The sequence below is a fragment of the Mauremys mutica genome, chromosome 18 (assembly GCF_020497125.1).
Source record: "Mauremys mutica isolate MM-2020 ecotype Southern chromosome 18, ASM2049712v1, whole genome shotgun sequence".
NCBI lineage: Eukaryota > Metazoa > Chordata > Testudines > Geoemydidae > Mauremys > Mauremys mutica.
This window is the reverse complement of record NC_059089.1, coordinates 24,298,551-24,317,377: the sequence shown is the minus strand read 5'-3', so window position 1 is coordinate 24,317,377 and position 18,827 is coordinate 24,298,551. Positions and strand designations below refer to the sequence as shown.

General features: G+C 40.2%; 1 protein-coding gene across 2 annotated transcripts in view; it reads left to right on the top strand.

The window, feature by feature from the left end:
- Positions 1-18,827, top strand: part of C5 (complement C5) — a 50,706-nt gene that overhangs the window by 17,739 nt on the left and 14,140 nt on the right. For both annotated transcript variants that reach the window (XM_044992495.1, XM_044992496.1), the window contains exons 16-27: positions 2,741-2,806; positions 3,541-3,741; positions 4,179-4,269; positions 7,406-7,482; positions 11,524-11,663; positions 12,949-13,170; positions 13,977-14,037; positions 14,630-14,719; positions 15,266-15,478; positions 15,938-16,013; positions 17,878-18,037; positions 18,634-18,729. In XM_044992495.1, coding sequence (XP_044848430.1) covers positions 2,741-2,806; positions 3,541-3,741; positions 4,179-4,269; positions 7,406-7,482; positions 11,524-11,663; positions 12,949-13,170; positions 13,977-14,037; positions 14,630-14,719; positions 15,266-15,478; positions 15,938-16,013; positions 17,878-18,037; positions 18,634-18,729 — 1,493 coding nt within the window. The remainder of the gene's footprint in view (positions 1-2,740; positions 2,807-3,540; positions 3,742-4,178; positions 4,270-7,405; positions 7,483-11,523; positions 11,664-12,948; positions 13,171-13,976; positions 14,038-14,629; positions 14,720-15,265; positions 15,479-15,937; positions 16,014-17,877; positions 18,038-18,633; positions 18,730-18,827) is intronic.

The following is an 18,827-nucleotide window of genomic DNA, read 5'->3' as shown; positions in this document are numbered from 1 at the left end:
GAGTGCCTCATTGCAATTATAAAATGAACTGAAGTTATAAACAAGAACATAAGAATGGCCATACTGGGTCAGACAAATGGTCCATCTAGTCCAGTATCCTGTCTTCTGACAGTGGCCAATGCCAAGTGCTTCAGAGGGAATGAACAGAACAGGTAATCATCAAGTGATCCATCCCCTGCCTCCTATTCCCAGTTTCTGGCAAATAGAGGCTAGGGACACCATCCCTGCCCACCCTAGCTTATAGCCATTAGTAGACGTATCCTCCATGAACTTACCTAGTTCTTTTTTGGACTCTGTTAGTGTCTTGGTCTTTACAACATCCTCTGGCAAGGAATTCCACAGATTGAATGTGCGTTGTGTGAAGAAATACTTTTATGTTTGTTTTAAACCTGCCAACTATTAATTTCATTTGGTGACCCCTAGTTCTTATGAGAAGGAGTAAATAACGCTTCCTTGTTTACTTTCCCCAAACCAGTCATGATTTTATAGACCTTTATCATATCCTCCCTTAGTTGTCTCTTTTTCAAGCTGAAAAGTCCCAGTTTTATTAATCTTTCTTCATATGGAAGTTGTTCCATACCCCTAATAATTTTTGTTGCTCTTTTCTGTACCTTTTCCAATTCCAGTATATCTTTTTTGAGATGGGGTGACCACATCTACACTCAGTATTCAAGATGTGGGCATACCATGGATTTATATAGAGGCAACATGATATTTTCTGTCTTATTATCTATCCCCTTCTTAATGAGTCCCAACATTCTGTTTGCTTCTTTGACTGCTGCTGCACATTGAATGTTTTCAGAGAACTATCCGCAATGACTCCAAGATCTCTTTCCTGAGTGGTAACAGCTAATTTAGACCTCATAATTTTATATGTATAATTGGGATTATGTTTTCCAATGTGCATTACTTTGCATTTATCAACATTATACTTCATCTGCTATTTTGTTGCCCAGTTACCCAGTTTTGAGAGATCCTTTTGTAGCTCTTCACAGTCTGCCTGTGACTTAACTATCTTGAGTAGTTTTATATCATCTGCAAATTTAGCCACGTCACTCTTTACTCCTTTTTCAAAATCATTTATGGATACAGTAACTCCTTGCTTAATGTTGTAGTTGTTTCTGAAAAATGCAACTTTAAGCAAAACTATGTTAAGTAAATCCAATTTCCCCATAAGAATTAATGTAAATATAGGGGGTTAGGTTCCAGGGAAACTTTTTTCGCCATAGCAAAGACTATATATAAACACATATACACAGTATAAGTTTTAAACAAACAATTTAATATTGTACACAACAATGATGATTGTGAAGCTTAATTGAGTGGTGAAGTCAGACGGTGGAAGAGAGTGGGATATTTCCCAGGGAGTGCCTTACTGTTAAATGATGAATTAGCACTCGGCTGAGCCCTCAAGGGTTAACACGTTGGTAATGTAGCCTTGCAGTCTACAAGGCAGCACGAATGGAGAGAGGAGAGACAGAGACATACACGGTGTGTGCGTGTGTGTGAGTGAGAGAGAGAGATGCATTGCCCCTTTAAGTATGCTGATCCCACTCTAAGTACACTGCCCTTTTAAGTAGATCAGCAAGTTGAGACAGCAGCTGCAAGCTCCGTCCATCCTGAGCCCTGTCATGTGTCCTCCCTGTCCCCATCTCTATGGAGATGGGGTAAAGGAAGGAGCGAGGGGCAAGACAATGGGGGAAGGGAACACCTTGACATTAGCACCTCTCTTCCCCCCACCTCTGCACAGCAAGCTGGAGGCTCCCGGAAGCAGCTCCAAGGCAGAGGTCAGAAGTAGCACATGGTAGCGGGGGAAGGGACAGCTGAACTACTGGGCAATTTATAGCCTGCCGGGCAGCTGCTGCACTGGGAACTTAGGGGAGTGGGGAGCTGATACGGGGGCTGCCGTTCCATCCTGGTTCCAGGCCCCCACCAGCTGGCTCCAATGAGCTGCTCTTTCTGCAAGCAGTGGACAAAGCAGGCAGCTGCCAAATAATGTTTAAAGTTGCACAATGGTCCCTTATAATGAGCATGTTCTCTAATTTATCAGCAATTTAACAATGAAACAAAGTTAACAGGGACGACTTTAAGTGAGGAGTTACTGTATGTTGAACAGGACTGGTCCTGGTACAGACCCGTGAAGGACACCACTATTTGCCTCTCTCCATACTGAAAACTGACCATTTATTAGTTACGGATCCACGAGAGGACCTTCCCTCTTACCCCATGACAGCTTACTTTGTTTAAGAGCCTTTGGTGAGAGACCTTGTCAAAGGCTTTCTGAAAATCTAAGTACACTATATCCACTGGATCCCCCTTGTCCACATGCTTGTTGACCCCTTCAAAGAATTCTAATAGATTGGTGAGGCATGATTTCCCTTTACAAAAACCATGTTGACTCTTCCCCCACAACAAATTATGTTCATCTATGTGTCTGACAATTTTGTTCTTTACTGTAGTTTCAACCAATTTGCCCGGTACTGAAGTTAGGCTTACTGGCCTTTAATTGTCGGGATTTCCTCTGGAGCCTTTTTTTTTAAAATTGGCATCACATTAGCTATCCTCCAGTCATCTGATATAGAAGCTGATTTAAATTATAGGTTACATACCACAGTTCTGCAAAACAAAACTTGCCAAATTCACAGATCAATCCTATAATGTACTTTCACTGGTTTATTTTAATTCTGGGATGAGTTAGTGGAAAAAATATTATAACATGTTCTTGGGTTTTTTTTAACAGACGAAAGTTGTAAAGCAATTGTAAGACCAAGAAGATCCAGCTTTGAAGAGGAAATACAAAACAAAGGTGCTCCAAAAGTTTTGTTTGAATATATGAAAAAAAGAGGTTGTACATTAGAAATGAGAAATATAAAGGTTTACATTTTGAGTGAGCACAAGAAGAGCTAGATTGCAATGTCATTGTTCAGCTTTGTCAGCGAACCCAAATCAGAAAAGCTCTTAAACACATGCTTCAATTGAAGTCAGTGAACTTAAGCACATTCTTAAAATTTAAGCAATTGCTTAAGTTCCTTGCTGAATCATGGCCACAATACAAATTAACAACATGACAATCTGTCCCAACCTTGACCTACTCGTAGGGGTGGAAGAGTGCTTTTGTCCTTTTAATTTTTGGCCTCTGTGCTCACAAGTCTGCCAGTTGCACTGCTGGCATTTCTAATATGGATACGATCCATTAAGGATTGGACTGAGACCACCAATTCATGCAACCTAGGCCTTGAGAGGGAGAAAAACATGGTTGTGCTTTTTGTGGCTGACTTTTTCTTTTGAAATGTCATTTCCGTCCTTTTCCTTATTTGTTTTAAAATTTTGATTCACAATAATATGGAGAGGTCACTTTGAACACTGGGATTTTAAAAATGACAAATTTAATTTCTTCCTGAAAGCTACACCTTTATCATGGTTGTCCATGATTGCCTGAATGATTGAAAATTTACTTCAGGATGACCAGTTACAGCCATTCATTTAAAAGTATTTTATCTCAAGGAAGGGATTATGTAAGATATTTTATTATTATTTCAGCATCCAGATATTTGCATCCAGAGATTCGGAAGTGCTGTATGGCTGGAGTAAAAGAATCTCCTCTCAGGGAGACTTGTGATCAGAGAGTTGAGCATATTAAGAGTATTCCTAGGTGCATAAAAGCATTCAAGGATTGCTGTGAATTTGCAACAAAACTACGGGAGAATGAGACCCACAAAGTTTTAATATTGGCAAGAATGCGTAAGTTTTAAACTGTCTGTGAATGTATGCATACATTTATGAGGGTGTATATGGTTGTTTTAGGATAATGACAGCCTTCTTGTAAGAACATTAAAACTCATTTTTTTTAATTTTACAAGAAAAACCGAAACAAAGATTAAAGGTAATAATTGGAGATATACCAATCTCCTAGAACTGGAAGGGACCTTGAAAGGTCATCAAGTCCAGCCCCCTGCCTTCACTAGCAGGACCAATTTTTGCCCCAGATCCCTAAGTGGCCTCCTCAAGGATTGAACTCACAACCCTGGGTTTAGCAGGCCAATGCTCAAACCACTGAGCTATCCCTCCCCCCATATTCTAGGCTATATGATCACAGAAGTAAAAAACAGTGATTTTTGAGGTTGTGAGTGGAAAGCCTTAGGAATCTCTGAATTGCTTTATTTGTTTCTCCTTTTCAGAACTTAAGGCTCTACTGGGATTGGACAAGCCAGAGATTCGAAGCTACTTCCCTGAAAGCTGGTTATGGGAAGTCCACCAAGTTCCTCTAGGGTACTATACTCTGAAACATTTAATGTCGTCTGACTTGCAAGAGCTCAGCTATTGCCTAGAATCTGAGGTGCCCCATTTTCTCAACTAGGATATCCATCTCTTATTGAAAGCTTTTCTCAATACAGAGAAAGAAACCCTAATTCACTCCCCTACTGTTGACTGAGGGAAGTGATCATGCTGCCTACTTCAGTCCTCATGGAAGGTGTAGCTAGATTAAAATGAGTACAAGTATGCCTGCCTGTGCTACAATTACACTTTCACTTGCAGTGTTGACATACCCTCAGTGGAGAGGGTTCATATTGACTCACAAGGGGGGCAAATACCTTTGCTATGAGTTTGCAGGGTTTTTAGACTGACCATATTTTTAAAGAGATTTTATTAAGTCTGTGCAACTTAGGGTACGTCTACACTACGGGATTATTCCGATTTTACATAAACCGGTTTAGCAAAACAGATTGTATAAAATCGAGTGCGCGCGGCCACACTAAACACATTAAATCGGTGGTGTGCGTCCACGGTCCGAGGCTAGCGTCGACTTCTGGAGCGTTGCACTGTGGGTAGCTATTCCGTAGCTATCCCATAGTTCCCGCAGCCTCCCCCGCCCCTTGGAATTTCCGGGTTGAGATCCCAGTGCCTGATGGGGCAAAAATCATTGTCGCGGGTGGTTCTGGGTAAATGTCAGTCACTCCTTCCTCTGGGAAAGCAACGGCAGACAAGCATTTCGCGCCTTTTTTCCCTGGATTGCCCTGGCAGATGCCATAGCATGGCAATCATGGAGCCTGTTTTGCCTTTTGTGACTGTCACTGTATGTGTACTAGATGCCGCTGACAGAGGCGATTCAGCAGCACTACACAGCAGCATGCTTTTGCTTTTGCATGACAGCAGAGATGGTTACCAGCCATACTGTACCATCTACCATACCATAACTTGGTAATAAGATGATCATGGTTACCAGTCCTTTTGCACTGCACCATTTGCTGCTGTCATAAGTGCCCCTGGCTGAGATCAGCCAGGGGCGCAAAAGCCAGAATTGGGAATGACTCCCTGAGTCAATCCCTCCTTTTTGGTATCTAAAAATAGAATCAGTCCTGCCTAGAATATGGGCAAATGTACTAGAGAACCACTGTATCATAGAACCAGAGAGCACAGCTGCTCTGTGTCAGATCCTGCAGAAATGATGAGCTGTATGCTATTCACAGGGGGTGCTCCTGCAACAACCCCACCTGTTGATTCCGTTCTTCCCCCAGCCTTCCTGGGCTACCGTAGCAGTGTCCCCCCACTTGTGTGATGAAGTAATAAAGAATGCAGGAATAAGACACAGTGACTTGTTAGTGAGAAATGAGTGGAAGGCAGCCTCCAGCTGCTATGATAGTCCAGACAGGACATTAAGCAGTGTGGAGGAGAGGAGCCCAGCATCCCGCTGCTAGTCCAGGGACAATTGAATCTTTTCTTTACACATGAAGGGCGGGGGCTGATGGAGCTCAGCCCCCTGTTGCTATGATGAAGACGGTTACCAGCCATACTGCACCATCTACCAGGAAAAATCAGGAGCTTTTTATACAGGCGCCCATGATTGACCTCACTGAATGCTAGTCGGCATGGTTACCAGTCCTTTTGCACTGCCCCATGTGCCAGTAGGCTGATGATGACGATGGATATCGTCATATTGTACCATCAGCCACCCATGGCGGGGGGGGGGGAGCAAGGGTGTTGGTGTTGACTGCTGCAGCATCGCGTCTATCTGCAGCATTCAGTAAAGATAGGGTGACATGTAAAAGAGTCAAGAGAGGATTGAGTCCTCCAGTCCCCGCTCCAGTCCCCCCTCCATGAGCGTCCATTTGATTCTTTGGCTTTCCGTTACGCTTGTCACGCAGCAGCGCGCTGAGCCCCTGCTATGGCGTCTGTGTGGAGATTTTTTAAAAATGATTTTGAATTTCGTCTTCTGTAACGGAGCGCTGATAGAACAGATTTGCCTGCCCTTACTGCCATCACATCCGCATGGTCCATGCTGGAGCTCTTTTTTTATTTTGATTTCGGACTGCATCGCCACCCGTGCTGATCGGAGCTCCATGCTGGGCAAACAGGAAATATTCAAAAGTTCGCTGTCCAGAGCGGTCAGTGGTGCACTGTGGGATACCACCCGGAGGCCAATACCGTCGATCTGCGGCCACACTAACCCTAATCTGATATGGTAATTCCGATACTAGCGCTACTCCTCTCGTTAGGGAGGAGTTCAGAAACCGGTTTAAAGAGCCCTTTATATCAATATAAAGGGCCTCTTAGTGTGGACGGGTGTGGCGTTAAATCGGTTTTACGCTCCTTAAACCGGTTTAAACGCGTAGTGTAGACCAGGCCTTAAACTCTGTCCCCTTGTGCATATGCATTATGATACTGCCCTTAACTATAAGAACTGTAGGCTAGTGGCCTGTCTCCCCACTCCAGGAATATGAACACAAAGTTATTTCCCTGACCAAAGTAGGCTGCTGGTAGGGTGACCAGATGTCCCGATTTTATAGGGCCAGTCCCGATTTTTGGGTCTTTTTCTTATATAGGTTCCTATTACCCCTCCACCCCCTGTCCCGATTTTTCACACTTGCTGTCTGGCCACAATAGCTGCTGGATCCGAAAGTCCTTTCCTTGTATGTCTCTCTATTCAGTGACATCTAGCAGCATCACCCTCCTTTCCACAGTTCCTCTCCTCAACTAAGCCACTTGCTGGCTTTTATATTCACTTGAGAGTCTCAGTTGGAAGGTAGATGGTCAATCTCTGGTGGGGCTGGGCCTGACTCCCCTTGACATTTTTTTCCATTATGTCCCTGTGCAGAAAACTGACCACCTATTCCTAGAGTCTCAGGCCCCAGCTCTCTTTTTATTCATATTAGTTCTAAAAACTCACTGATTTCTGGAAGGCCAACGAATACCAAGCCTAATCAGACAAAAATGTGTTCAGTGTTCTAAGTCAACAACTCTAGGTCTCTTGTACAGATTATCTGAATCTTTGACCCTGCAAACTCCTCTGGGCAGAGGCTGTCTTTACCTGCATGTTGTATAGTGCTGAGCCAATTGTTGGTATTAACAAAGTAATAATAATATTTTATAAAATTTACTAATTCTCGAAAACCATTTTGTAATATAGATCAAAGGCCCTTTCAGTGACTCTGCCTGATTCTCTGACTACATGGGAAATACAAGGTGTTGGCATTTCAGATAAAGGTAAGCATTAGGACCTCACTACGGGTAACCAAAATAATTAGTGAGCTTTCGGATTTAGTTTTTTTTTGCAAGACATTTTCCTTTCATAAGAATGGCCATACTGGGTCAGACCAAAGGTCCATCTATCTCAGGATCCTGTGTTTCAACAGTGGCCAATGCCAGGTGCCCCAGAGGGAATGAACAGAACAGATAATCAAGTGATCCATCCCCTGTCGCCCTTTCGTAGCTTCTGGCAAACAGAGGCCAGGGACACCATCCCTATCCATCCTGGCTAAAAGCCATTGATGGACCTATCCTCCATGAACTTATCTAGTTCTTTTTTGAACCCTGTTACAGTCTTGGCCTTCACAACATCCTCTGCAAATTTTGCCACCTCACTCTTTACCCCTTTTTCCGGATCATTTATGAATATGTTGAACAGGACTGGTCCCTGGGGGACACCACTGTTTAACTCTCTCCATTCTGAAAACCCACCATTTATTCCTACCCATTGTTTTCTATCTTTTAACCAGTTACTGATCCACGAGAGGACCTTCCCTCTTACCCCATGACAGCTTACTTTAAGAGCCTTTGGTGAGGGACCTTGTCAAAGGCTTTCTGAAAATCTAAGTACACTATATCCACTGGATCCCCCTTGTCCACATGCTTGTTGACCCCCTCAAAGAATTCTAGTAGATTGGTGAGGCATGATTTCCCTTTACAAAAACCATGTTAACTCTTCCCCAACAAATTATGTTCATCTATGTGTCTGACAATTTTGTTCTTTACTATAGTTTCAACCAGTTTGACCGGTACTGAAGTCAGGCTTAACGGCCTGTAATTGTGGGGATCACCTCTGGAACCCCTTTTAAAAATTAGCATCACATTAGCTATCTTCCAGTCATTTGGTACAGAAGCTGATTTAAATGATAGGTTACAAACCACAGTTGGTAGTTCTGCAATTTCACATTGGAGTTCCTTCAGAACTCTTGGATGAATGCCATCTGGTCCTGGTGGCTTATTACTGTTTAGTTTATCAGTTTGTTCCAAAATCCCCTCTAATGACACCTCAGTCAGGGACAGTTCCTCAGATTTGTCATCTAAAAAGAATGGCTCAGGTTTGGGAATCTCCCTCACATCCTCATGCATGAAGACTGATGCAAAGAATTCATTTAGTTTCTCCGCAATGGCCTTATTGTGCTTGAGTGCTCCTTTAGCACCTCGTCCAGTGGCCCCACTGGTTGTTTAGCAGGCTTCTTGCTTCTGATGTGCTTAAACATTTTTTTGCTGTTACTTTTTGAGTCTTTGGCTAGCTGTTCTTCAAATTCCTTTTTGGCCTTCCTAACTATATTTTTACATTTCATTTGCCAGAGATTATGTTCCCTTCCATTTTCCTTACTAGGATTTAACTTCCACTTTTAAAAGGATGCCTTTTTGCTTCTCACTGCTTATTTTATTTTGTTGTTTAGCAACAGTGGCATTTTTTTGGTTCTCTTAGTATGTTTTTTAATTTGGGGTATACATTTAGGTTGAGCCTTTGTTATGGTGTCTATAAAAAGCTTGCAGGGATTTCATTTTTGGTGCTGTACTTTTTAATTTATGTTTAATTTACTTCCTCATTTTTGTGTAGTTTCCCTGTCTGAAATTAAATGCTACAGTGTTGGGCTGCTGTGGTGTTTTCCCCACCACAGGGATGTTAAATTTAATTATATTATGGTCACTATTACCAAGCAGTCCAGCTATATTCACCTCTTGGACAAGATCCTGTGCTCCACTTAGGACTAAATCAAGAATTGCCTCACCTCTTGTGGGTTCTGGGACTACCTGCTCCAAGAAGCAATCATTTAAGGTGTCAAGAAACTTTATCTCTGCATTCCATCCTGAGGTGACATGTACCCAGTCAATATGGGGATGGGGGATTTCAACTATTATTATTAAGTTTTTTATTTTAATAGCCTCTCTAATCTCTCTGAGCATTTCACAGTCACTATGACCATCCTGGTCATGTGGTTGGTAATATATCCCTACTGCTATATTCTTATTATTAGAGTATGGAATTACTATCCGTAGAGGTTCTAGGGTACAGTTTGGTTCATTTAAGATTTTTTACTTCATTTGATTCTACGCTTTCTTTCACATAGAGTGCCACTCCCCTACCAGCACGACCTGTTCTGTCCTTCTGATATATTTTGTACCCTGGTATAATTATGTCCCATTGATTATCCTCATTCCACCAAGTTTCTGTGATGCCTATTATATCAATACCCTTATTTAATATGAGGTACTCTAGTTCACCTATCTTATTATTTAGCATTGGTAAATAAGCACTTTAAAAACTTGTCACTTTTTAGCTGTCTGCCATTACATGATGTAATTGAATGGGACTTTTTTCATTTGACTGTTTCTCATCAGATCCTTCTCCTATTTTATCATCTTCCATCCTCTCCTCTTTACTAGGACATAGAGAATCTCCATCAATAGATCCTCCCCTAGCAGATGTCGCTGTCTGAACCACGTGCTCCTCCGCACCTAGAGTCATAGAGTCATAGACTTTAAAGTCAGAAGGGACCATTTGATTTTCCCCCAGCCCTTAGTTTAAAAACTGCTCTATGACCTTTTTAATTTTAAGTGCCAGCAATCTGGTTCCATTTTGGTTTAGGTCGAGCTCATCCTTCCTGTATAGGCTCCCCCTTTCCCAAAAGTTTTCCCAGTTCCTAATAAATCTAAATCCCTCCTTCTTACACCATCGTCTCATCCATGCATTGAGACCCTGCAGTTCTGGCTGTCTAACTGGCCCTGTGTGTGGAACTGGAAGTATATCAGAGAATGCTACTGTGTTGGTCCTGGACTTCAGTCTCTTACCTAGCAGCCTAAATTTGGCCTCCAGGACATCTCTCCTATCCTTCCCTATGTCTCTGGTACCTACATGTACCGCAACCACTGGCTCCTCCTCAGCACTACACATAAGTCTATCTAGATGTCTTGAGAGATCCAAGATTCTCTTTTCCTTCCCCACTAATATATAATTTAGCTGAACATTCCCCCTTGACTATCAGTATCATGGGAAAACTGCTCCTAGAGGCTTGGAATGCTGAAAGTATCCTGGCCTATCTGATAAATAGCCTTCATGTTTGCTGGCCAGATCTCTTGGAACACCAGGAACAGAAACTAATGCTATGTATTATTAGCAAGAAAGTGCTATTCTTTAGCCCTGTTGGTTCATGAAATATCATAGATTAAAATTGTCATATTTTGGTTACCTTCTTTTGTTTTTATGTTTTGTTTAATTCTGGCTTGATTTTACCACTATCTGTAAAACTGTAAGCACCAGAACCAATTTTATACACCATCTGAAAACTTCTAATCCTATTTGTCAAATGGAATAAAGCATCAACCTTTGATGCTTGGAATCTGTGAGAATCTTTTATGCAAAAGCATCATGGAAATTAATTTTGGGTGGCAAGAAAGAAAGACCGTAATCAGAGTAATCTGATTTTAAAGCATGTCATCTAGTTTACTGTTTTTTTTTTCAATATGCTTGTTGTTTGAATATCTGTTATGTACTTCTCAGAAGTTAAAAATTAAAAAAAAATGTTAATACTTCTGCCTTGGCTGCGATTCTGTTTTACAGTTGTCATATAGGAGGCTAAAGAGAAAAAGAAAATTCGGCAATAAGATCTCAAGAGAGGAAGTGACTTAATTGTTTGAAGAAAGGGAGGAGCCAGAGAGTTTGTGATAGATGGGGTAGTACAGCTGAAAGAGAAAATCCTAGCACTAGGAAGGAGAGAACTGAGAAGAAGCCGGAGTAGGAGGACTGGAGTGAGCACAAGGAATTAGGCAGATAGCAACTCAGAAAGAGAAAGTGGAGCAAATCCCTGATGATTTCAGAAAACCAAAGCTGACAATTTCAAAGTAGATTTTGTAATTTGATAGGAAATTAGAAAGGTGACATGGGTGTGAGGAGTGATATGGACCTGCTTCTTGGAATGAGAGAATAGTCTGCATAAAATGTGTGCTTCTGCTTATATCATACTGTGCTAGTATGTTTTTAATTCTTCCTAGGTATATGTGTTGCTGATGCACTCCAAGTGCAGGTTTTAAAAGATGTTTTCCTGAGCATGCATATACCTTATTCTGTTGTGCGTGGAGAACAAATTGAGTTAAAAGGATCTGTTTACAACTACAGAGTTTCCAGAATTATGGTAATCTGTGGATTTTCTGAATTTTATATAAGTAGTATAGTATTATGATGAACTGACAAAGGATTTGTTTCTGCAGTTTTCCAGTCAATATGCATGAGTCAGGATTCTCCAATTGTTACAAAATGCAGCACGGTACTTCATAATTTAACTAATTTTATTCCTGTAGCGCCCATCACATTGTATTTGGGCACAGTTTGAAAGTTTTGCACCCAGGCAGAAACAATAGCTGTGCTTGTAGAATATCCTGGTGTGTGGCCTAGCCAGTTCTCAATGGGAGGTGGTGAAAAAAGGAAACCAAAATGGCATAAGTGGAACTGACACATGAAATGACTTGCACTAAATTCTGAAGCCAGCTATCAATGGACTCTAGTGAATATAATCATGGATGGAGTTTCTACATATTAGCTTCCTGAATTGAGAGGGCAGCGCTCTGGATCAAATCTGGAAAAAACTTTAAGACTGAAGAATAAACAATTTTGTACATCAAGAAATGCACTAATCTTTGCATCTTTCTGCTTCACTCCCTATTCTAGTCCTTCCCTCCCATTGGTCAGGCACAAACTACATGTTTGAGGGCCCACAGTGTTAGCTTTGGTAGAAAAATCTTGGATAGGACAGGGAAGGAGGGATCAGTTCAGTAGTAGCAGCAGAAGCATTCAGCAACATAATAAAGTTTTTTCTTTTTGTAGTATCCACCTTCTCTCATGTAAAAGTACAGTGCACAAAATAATTTTTTTAAAGATGACTGCTGTACTAATACGATGTCCCAGTTATCACCCTCACCTCCTTGCTTGGATGTTGTATCTTTGGGGCATAGGGACTGCATCTTCCTCTGTGTTTTGAAATTACGTAGCAACTTTTGTGTTCTATTCTAATATAAATAGTAAAAAATAAATAATATAACACTTCTGCTTCTGCTCAAAATTTGAGTTTGAAATTTCAAATGGAGAGTGGTTTTCTTGGTTACACATTTTTGAAAGCAAATGCCTGGAGATTTAACAGAAGAGCAGAATTTTAGTGATGAAAAATACACTGAAACAAAACAGTGAAATTTTACAGAAAAATGTTGCAAAGAAAAATTATATGCAAATGTATATACGATGCCTAGTGCTATCGCTCCCTGATCCTTAGTTAGGGCCTCTGTGTGCTATAATGCAAATAATAACAATAATAATAAAGTTAATCACTTTTACACATTGCTAACAATGGTAAAATTGTTTAGTGTAATCTAACACTCAATGTAACATTTATTTTTAATCTTTTAAAATCTTTTCTGATGTTTCAGTTCTGTGTTAAAGCAACAGTTGGAGATGGAATCTGTTTGTTCAAAGGCTCTGCAAGTGCTCAGCAAGGGTTACAGAGTTGTAAATTTCAGAACCTAGCTGGCTATGCTGTTGCATCAGTTACATTCAGAATACTCCCTCTGGAACTAGGTCTTCATACAATCAACTTTACATTGTTGGCTGAGCAGAACAGTGAAGTTTTAGTGAAAACATTGCGTGTGGTGGTAAGACCAAAAGCTCCTTAGAACTTTTGCTCTTTTTGAATAGATTCAGTCATAATAAATGGATGGTATTTTATAAATATATGAAATCATAATGTAAACATGACTGCATTTGACTTATGAAATCCAGGGGTCATATGTAATTTACTTGTGTTAAAAAGTGCGTATCATTCTTTTGGGTGCTGTAAAATAACAAATAATACACCTACAAATAGTATTGTCATTCTGTTTAACAAATCTATCAGTAGCAGCAGTTGTTAAACAATCTCTATTCTGATGTGTATAGAAAGGCATAAAACATTTGCCTGATCCTGCAGTCCTTTCACATATAAAACTCTCGTTTACTTCATTGAGAGTTATGCCATGATGCAACTTCAGGATTGGGCCCTTATGTGTTTACTTTTTTAAATGTGTGGATTACAGTGGTTGACAACTAGCAGGCAAATAGGTGTAAATATGATGTGTGTAGCTTGTGACTTAAAATAAGCAAATAGAGTATAGAATATTGATGATGTAGTTTGCATCAGTTCTTAAAATACTTAAATATATTTATTGTAAAGATATATTTATTAGAGTTTTATAATTCCTATAAACTTTATTTATATTGGTTGCTAATTTTGGTTGAAGATTTTGTTTTGAAAACAAATTGCTGGCAGCAGCATCATAAAACCTTCAAACTGAGAATTAGACAAAATTATGTGGGTCTGATTGTATGATACAGTATTTTTAAATTATTGCTTTAGTCAGTGTGTTAAATTAAACAAAGTACTTTGATGTACAGCTTAGTTTTGGCCTCATCTTGATTGCAGCCAGAAGGTATTAAAAGAGAACTTCATGCAGGCTTTTCTCTGGATCCACGAGGTGTTTATGGTATGGAAAGTTATTTTGTATCTTCTTATTTGTTCTTTTACTCTGCAATCTCAGACAAACATCAAAATCAGTAGTTCTTCATGGCATAACGTTCACATATCTCTGCTGTGAAATTGCATGCCCGAGCACACAATAATGGAGTCCCTTTCAAAGTAGCTAGCCATTTTGATTAATTGGAATGGTTAGAGGAACATTTACTCATATCTTATATGGCATGCAGACTTTGAGATTTTTCTAAATTTAGCTGTTCAGGAAAACCAACTACCAAGTGCTGCTTTCCCTAGAATAGAAAATAATCCAGTTTAATCAGAGATTAATCTATACCCCAAAATTCTGATCAAGACTAGAACTTTTCTAAAGATCCAAGTATTAGTTTAATTTATTATGGAATTAGGGTCTGGATCTGAACTTTTTCAAAGTTGAGAATTGTTTGAATCTGGATTTTAGACCCAACTCTAGTTTTCAGGATTTTTTGGCAAATAGCTGTGGCCTCCAATCTGACCCAGCAGGGCTGCTGGGATCTAAATTCTGCAATTACATAGGTAATGCTATAAATATGTTGTGATATATATGTATTTATTTCCAATTGCAGGTATAATCAGAAGACGACAAGAATTTCGACACAGGACACCATTAGATCTGGTCCCCAAAACGAAAATTGACAGGACTGTGAGTATAAAAGGTAAATTGGAATGAAATTTATGCAGTATTTTATATTTAGTTTCTATATACATGCTTGCTGTCTTTCTTAATTTCATCCTTTTCTGCTCTACCCACCTGACTATACTCTCAGGTTCTCTCTCTTTCTTTTGAGAAAAGGCTATTTAGACCAGCCTTTTATTTAGAGATTATCTTGTCTTAAAATCCTATCTTTATTAATAGATTTTAATAGAAAATGATTACAGTATCTCTAAATATTATGAGCGAAATTCCACCTTCAGATATACACCGCTACCTCGATATAACGCCACCTGATATAACACGAATTTGGATATAACACGGTTAAGCAGTGCTCCGGGGAGGGGAGGCAGGGCTGCGCACTCCGGTGGATCAAAGCAAGTTCAATATAACATGGTTTCACCTATAACGCGGTAAGATTTTTTGGCTCCCAGGGACAGCATTATATCGAGGTAGAGGTGTATTTGCATAACTCCCAATTAAGTCAATAAGAGTTATGCCTGTACAGTATTTCTGAGGCAGCAATTAACCATGTTGTTTTTCTTCACAGGACAGCTTATGGGTGAGGTAATCTCTGCTGTTCTCAAACGTGAAGGTGTCCAGTTTCTTACTAATTTGCCCAAGGGCAGTGCAGAGGCAGAGCTCATGAGTATTGCTCCAGTATTTTATGTCTTTCACTACCTGGAAAAGTCCGATAACTGGAATTTACTTGGCCCTGAAACCATAACATCAAGAGTTAACATGAGGAGGAAGATGAAAGAAGGTAGAAAAATTTGGTCTCCAATTTCTGGTTTCATTTGAAAGTTCTAAGGACTTGTAGGTACTGTTGGATAGGAAAGTTAATGTTTAATATTTGATGAAAATGTAATAAAGCTAATGTATTTAAAAAAAATTATTTTAAACCAAAACTGTAGGGTTAGCTATGTTTCACATAATGTTTCTGTAGTGGCTGAACTACAAAATTGCTTGAAGAACTGACACCTATGTTGCGCACCCTATAAAATAAGATCATATTTTATTTAAAGTTTTAGTTGACATGCACAATTAGCATAATTTAATATTATCTCTTTGAGTTGGAAGTTAACCATTTGCTGCTATTTTAGAAACAAAACAATTAAAGGCCAGTTATCAAGGGGAGGTTAATTTTTCTTCTGAGTGAAGAAACATAATTCGAATAGAAATCAGTGCTTCAGAAACACTGTCTGGTTTATGTATGTCTTAGGTATTGTAAGCATCCTGTCATTCAGAAACAGAGACTTCTCATACAGCATGTGGAAAGACGGGACATCCAGCACTTGGTGAGTTAAAATGATTTTATTACAGTGGATCTGAAAGGTTTGATTCAGTCCTGTGTTTTCACAGTGACGAATGTTTAAGGGCCATATTTTGTATTGCCATTAATCTGTGCACAGTATTCCATCAATGCCACTGTTAGTTCCACTTATGGATCATGGGCAACACTTTTGCCTAAGTATTTAAAGGAAGAAGTGACTCTCAGTGACTAATTGCTGATGGTTCCGAGAAGGGTGGAAAATCTCCCACAATGCGCCAAGACTATTGTACAGTATTATATTTAAGGAAAAATCACCTTCCTGTGCTCTGTAGAGATCAGCTCACACACTGCAGCATGAGATTTGATTAACTTTATTTTACAATGATAATTTAAAAATACTATTGATCATTGCCACAGGGTGCCTCTGTGGCTACCCAGTGTACCTCACTGCCTGGCCAGCTCATGTGGCCTCTCAGACACACGCACCAGGTTGTTACCTTTTCACCACCAGATTTGTATTTATTCCTTCATTGCAAAGTATAACAGTGGACTGCAATCTTACAGCAAGAGGAGGTTTCCCTGCAGCGTTCACTCTTCAAGCCAGTCTCATAGTCCAGCTATATTGGAAAAAAGAACAGGAGACAGTGCATGTGATTTAATTAGGTCACAACTTAATTATTAATTTTCTGGGTGTACCTGGCAGATAAAAGTGTACAGTGCGGGTAATTCCGTGATCATTTTAATATATACCTGGGGGCTTCCATCAGTCCCCCAACCCTTTCCATCCTGGTCCCCAGCCAACCCACTGCTGGGATCTTGCAATGCTCCCTTCCGCCCCCCCAAATGAGGGTTAAGGTGGGCTATAAAGGAGAGAGGGTTGGCTCCCTGCTGTGCCAGTCATAGGAGCCCTGAACACTCCTGTTTCCACTCCTTTAACAACATGTATCTCCATTAAATCCCTTACTAATCCCTTTATCTGATCACTGTATCCCTTCTCTATGGAGAATCTGCATTGGACGTCCACCCCACATTTATATAATGAGTTGCAGCATTATAGCTTAACTCCCATTCCATGTTCGCCCCAGCTAAGTCCCTCCTGAACCCGCTGTGGAGAAGGCAGGAAAAACCCCACACACTGCCTTGGTCAATCTGTTGGTGAGGGGAAAATTCCTTCCCAGCCGCACAAGAAAGGAACAGCTAGCATAGTGCCCACAGTGGATCCTGACCAAACTTGATATTTCACCACTTCCCTGGATGGGAGAGTGGGTGCATCTCCATCCGGTTTGGGTAAAAGAGGGTTTCACCTGTCTAGTTTGAACTTATACCCATCCCCTGGGGGTGGAGGGGGGGATGGGTCAGTGTCCCCACACTGTCCTCTCTGCAGCTGCGGCAAAAGTCACTCCTGCCTCTCCATCCCTTAAAGAGGTAGACGCCTTTCCCTAACAAACCAGACAATTCCCCCTTTAATTCCTCATTTAAAGTGCGGAGCAGTCACCCCCTGAGCTTTCCTTCTGAGCTCCCCCTTGCTTCCTGTTTCTTCCACTTATATCCTCCCATCATTAGCCCAGTGATTACAGGTGCTCATAATCCCCCAACAGAAAGTGTTTAATTGCTCGAAGCCTGCAGCCTTTTTCATGTTGTAGCCACATCAGTGACCAGGGTGCTACTCAGAGTGCCCTGTCACAGTCATACATTTGGCCAGCCATTCTGAAAGGGCTGCAAAAAGATTTAATTGACCCATGGCAACAAACAGTAAACCCAAATCCTGAGTAATGCAAGTTTGTGCCTAAATAGGTGCTCTCTATCTATTTTGGAATTTTAAACTACCCAAAAAAAATCACCACACACACTGAACAAAACATCTATATTTTGCTCCATTTCCTTCACAGGTTGACAGCTTTTGCCTTAAGGATTTTTGGACAAGTTAGTCAGTATATTACTCTGGATCAAATTTCTGTTTGTAATTCACTGATGTGGCTGATTGAAAATTGTCAAATGACAGATGGGTCGTTCAAGGAACTTTCAAGTTATCAGCCAGTAAAACTACAGGTATGATCAGTGAACATGTTTTATTTGTGCATATATTAAAGGCTGAAGTTGCCATAAGGTACTCCACTATTTGACACACAAGCTGTTTTAGGCCCTGATTCAGCAAAGCACATAAGCAAGTACTTAAATGCTATGTTGAATCAGAGATTTATAGATAATTTTGCTATAATTCACTGAGTTATAATACATGTTCACACAGCTCTCCTTCTAAAATCACTTTTACAGTAGTGCAGTCTTTCAAACTTCACTATATTTTTCAGCTACAAATACCTGTATGTTACTTCTTAGATGCTGCAAAAGCAGCATGTATATTGTCTTTTTCTAATCATGATATACAAGTCCTGAAAAAATATTGGCTTGTCATTACTTTTACATGTATTTTTGGTCTAGTCTGTTTGTTTGTATTTTTTTAAATAAATTAACCTCTTCACAAAAGAACACTTCTTCTTTTCAGTGTAAAAATAAAATTGCTATTGAACTGATACTTCTTACCGAAATTTTTCTTTAGTTCCTCACCTAAACTGTAAAATATTCTTTTTATCAATTGACCGCACTGTTTCTAACTAGCTTTATTTATGTATTTGGATTTTTTTTAGGGTACTTTGCCTAAAGAAGCCAAAGAAAAAACTTTGTATCTCACAGCTTTTTCTGTTGTTGGACTTGCAAAGGCCATTCACTTATGTCCAACACAGGTATGTAATGCTTTCATTTCTCCAGTGAGGCCCCAGGCAATCATATTCTGTCTTCTGTGTTCTGCTGTCCTGAGATTTCCCCCTTCACCCTTCCCCCC